At 33.4% G+C, this 3,386-nt stretch overlaps 1 protein-coding gene across 1 annotated transcript; it reads left to right on the top strand.

The window, feature by feature from the left end:
• The first annotated feature begins 1,679 nt into the window (after positions 1-1,679).
• Positions 1,680-2,792, top strand: LOC104212409 (protein MIZU-KUSSEI 1). The gene has a single exon (XM_009761655.2). It carries the CDS (start codon positions 1,705-1,707, stop codon positions 2,428-2,430), a length of 726 nt encoding a protein of 241 aa, XP_009759957.1. The 5' UTR covers positions 1,680-1,704; the 3' UTR covers positions 2,431-2,792.
• Positions 2,793-3,386: the final 594 nt, after the last annotated feature.

The raw sequence follows: 3,386 nt of genomic DNA, 5'->3' as shown, positions 1-3,386 counted from the left end.
AACACCAAACAAAAAATCAAACCAACCCATGATCGGGTTTTTTTTTTCCGATTTGATTTGGATTATCGATTTGGTGTTATTTATCGGTTTTCTTTGTACACTCCTACCTAGAAATGATGAAATCAAAATACCATTTCCTACTTACCCATATAGACCTATTTTTTCTACTTTCATTTTTGTTTTTAAGGCCAAATCGTCCCTCTTGTCACCTTCTCATGAAGAAAGTGGAGATCTTAGAACCAAAAAACAAAAGTAAAAAGGAAAAATAACATTAGTGGAGAAGCCAGGCTAGAAAGCAAGACATGAAAATGTTCTTTTATTTGTTACTTTCCGATTCAACATGCTCTACTTTTCTCCAATAATCGGTCCAAAAAAGTTAAAGTAAATAAAACCAACAATGTATTTGTTTCTATTTGCAAGTGGTTAACCAACTCAGGACCCGTATATTCGACAAAAAGTTCACTTTGATGTGTTAAATAATTTACATCCAATAATATGAATACGTAGAAGAAGAGCAGTTGAACAGTTGTAAATTGGTTTTCTCTTCAACACAATATTTTAAGGACTCAATCATTAAAAAATTTGAATTGTTATGGCTGTACGGTATTCTCTATTTATTTTTTTCCTAAATAATAAAATGGTATATATAAGTGCGATCCAACGAAAAAGAGAATTTTAATTCAGATGGAAAAGTTTAGGAAAGGTAATAGTATTGAAGATTGAAAAGAAGAAAAGGTCTCGTTTATATATATGGAGTAATACTTCTTTTTCTTTTTCTTTTTCTAATTTTCAATAGGATGATGAGCCAATCGTTTTTGGATTTTCCTTCTATTAATGTTAATAGAAACGATCTTATTATAAGAACCTCACAGAAGTGCAAAATTCAGTAAGTTAAGATTTATAATGTACTTGTACATAATATACCTAACCATGTCGACTAAGATAATTTATTCAACTCAGAGAGCGAGAGAGAGTAGCCAAGTTACAATAAGTATAAAAGAAAAGAAAATTAACCTTATGTTGAATAAAGAATGCTTAATAAAAAGAAGTCTCTCTTTCATGGAGTATGAAAGTTCTCCAATAAAAGGCTACACTGGTTCTTTTTATACACTTGTGTTCGGTATTCGTATTTGGGTTTCGATAACTTCGAATCCATTTGGGAGTTACGACTAATTTAAATTCGTACTATATAATACCTATTAAAAGAGAAACACTTCCTATTATATATTTTTTTAATTCGACTCGTACTCGAAATATCTAGTTGCGGATTAAAAGATCATGCTCATCGATCGACCACAACAATTGATGGTGACTACACTAGTCACCTTATGGGAGGATGAGCTATATATGAATATGCTTCGAAAATATTTTGTTTTGGACATTAATCTACATGATGAGATCGAGGCTAGACAAAAACAAGACAAGAACTGTTTACATACCCTCACCACCTTTTCCCCTTAGACCAAAAAGTTAAAAAAGTAAGATTATTATTAGCCACGTTACAACTTCTTAGATTCCATGGCCCCTCCTGTTTTTCCTTTTTTTTTTTTAAAAAAAAAAAAAATTAAAATCACTCACTAATACCTTTTTTTTTAAAAAAAAAACTTTCTTTATAAGAATATTCCTTCAAACTTCTCTATATAAACTTCTACCATTTTCCAAACTAACTCGTTGAGTCTCCGATTATTCTAATATTCACTAAGAATGATCAGCTCATACCCTACGGCGGCCGGAACCGCCACCATCACCACCGTCGACTGTGAGAAACAAGTCCGTTCATGGCGGCTCCTCCGCTCTCTCGTGGAGCTACTCATCCCTAGTTGTTACTGTACATTTGTTGAACCCACAGAACCCGTCCAAAGTAAAAAACCCGCCGTTTCCTCCTTCAACTACCACAGGCCATCTTCTGCCTCAAACACATCCAATATTACGGGCACCATCTTCGGTTATCGAAAAGGAAAAGTCAATATCTGTATACAAACAAACCCTAATTCCTCTACCCCGCTTCTTCTCCTTGAACTCGCAGTATCTACCTCTACTCTGGCACGTGAAATGCGAGGAGGAATACTTAGAATCGCGCTCGAGAGCTCCAATGATGATGGAATACATGAAAATTCTTCTTCCTCTCTTTTATCTATGCCAATATGGACTATGTATTGTAATGGGAAAAAAGTAGGGTTTGCAGTGAAGAGAAAACCTACAAAATCTGATATACAAGTGTTGAAACAGATGGAAAGTGTTGGTGTAGGAGCTGGCACTGTTCATGGTAATAATAGAGAAATTAATCGTGAAGATGATATAATGTATCTTAGAGGAAAATTTGAGAGGGTTCATGGATCTTGTGATTCAGAGTCATTCCATTTGATTGATCCTGAAGGAAGTATGGGGCAACAACTGAGTATTTTCTTTCTTCGCTCTCGCTCGTCGTAGCTGAGCTGAACTTATTTGTTTTAATTGTGGTGTCTGGATCAGCTTTTGCGCACCTTTGATAATTTTTTATATTTTTTTTACCTCCTACTTTGTGAGTTTTCTTTGGACTTGCCATGCAACACCCTGTGTTTTTGGAGCTGTGTAATTTCTTGCATGGCTTTTTCCCTTATTGGGATATTTGTCATGGGGTGTTTGTTGCAACCAAAGATGAAAATTTGTAAATATAGAATAAATGGGAGGAAATTTTTAGTTTACTTTATATTTTTTTTTTTTTGTGATTAATTTTTCTATGCCCAATCTGTATGTTTCTCAAAGTGAATCAACAACCTTTTATGTCATATATAACTCAACTTTTAGAGTTCTATTGGTAATTTTCGAATATATATAGCTAAGCCTTTTTATATTAGTTGTGTTTGTCCATTTTCAATGTCCTCTCTCCCTTTTATGTAATCACATTTTATAAGTAAGGTACCAGACGTAATCTCTGCTGTAAGTATTAAAAAATATGTGTTATCAAAAAAATTGAGTTACTAGAGCAATTCTTATTTATATCTTCAACACTACCTCCTCGTGTAAATGTCTTAATTATTTTTCATGGGCCATAACTTTTATTTGCAATGGCACCAGGGCCAGAGCTAGCCCTTCGGATACGGATTCGGCCGAACCAGTAATTTTTGTCCAAATCTTGTATATGTCTTAAAAAATTATTGAATTATGCACAAATTATTAATTTAGAATCCAATAACTTAAAAGAATTAGAATATTGAACCCATAAATTTCAAATCCTGGATCCGCTTCTGTCTGGCTCTGGCACCATATAGAAATGTGTCAGTATCTCTTCAAAATGTTTAAAATTGTTAGAGAGATTAAACTTTTATTTGTTTAATTATATACATCTTCAACAAGAAGAATTAAGAAACAAAAAGTGGAAGTTGATCCTGTAGTGAAAAGCTTGT

Source organism: Nicotiana sylvestris, chromosome 5, assembly GCF_000393655.2.
Source record: "Nicotiana sylvestris chromosome 5, ASM39365v2, whole genome shotgun sequence".
NCBI lineage: Eukaryota > Viridiplantae > Streptophyta > Magnoliopsida > Solanales > Solanaceae > Nicotiana > Nicotiana sylvestris.
The sequence above is the reverse complement of the archived record's forward strand: the minus strand, read 5'-3'. Positions and strand labels throughout refer to the sequence as shown.

Excerpts from the sequence above, each read along its gene's own strand:
- LOC104212409 (XM_009761655.2), top strand. The coding sequence starts at position 1,705 with ATGATCAGCTCATACCCTACGGCGGCCGGAACCGCCACCATCACCACC.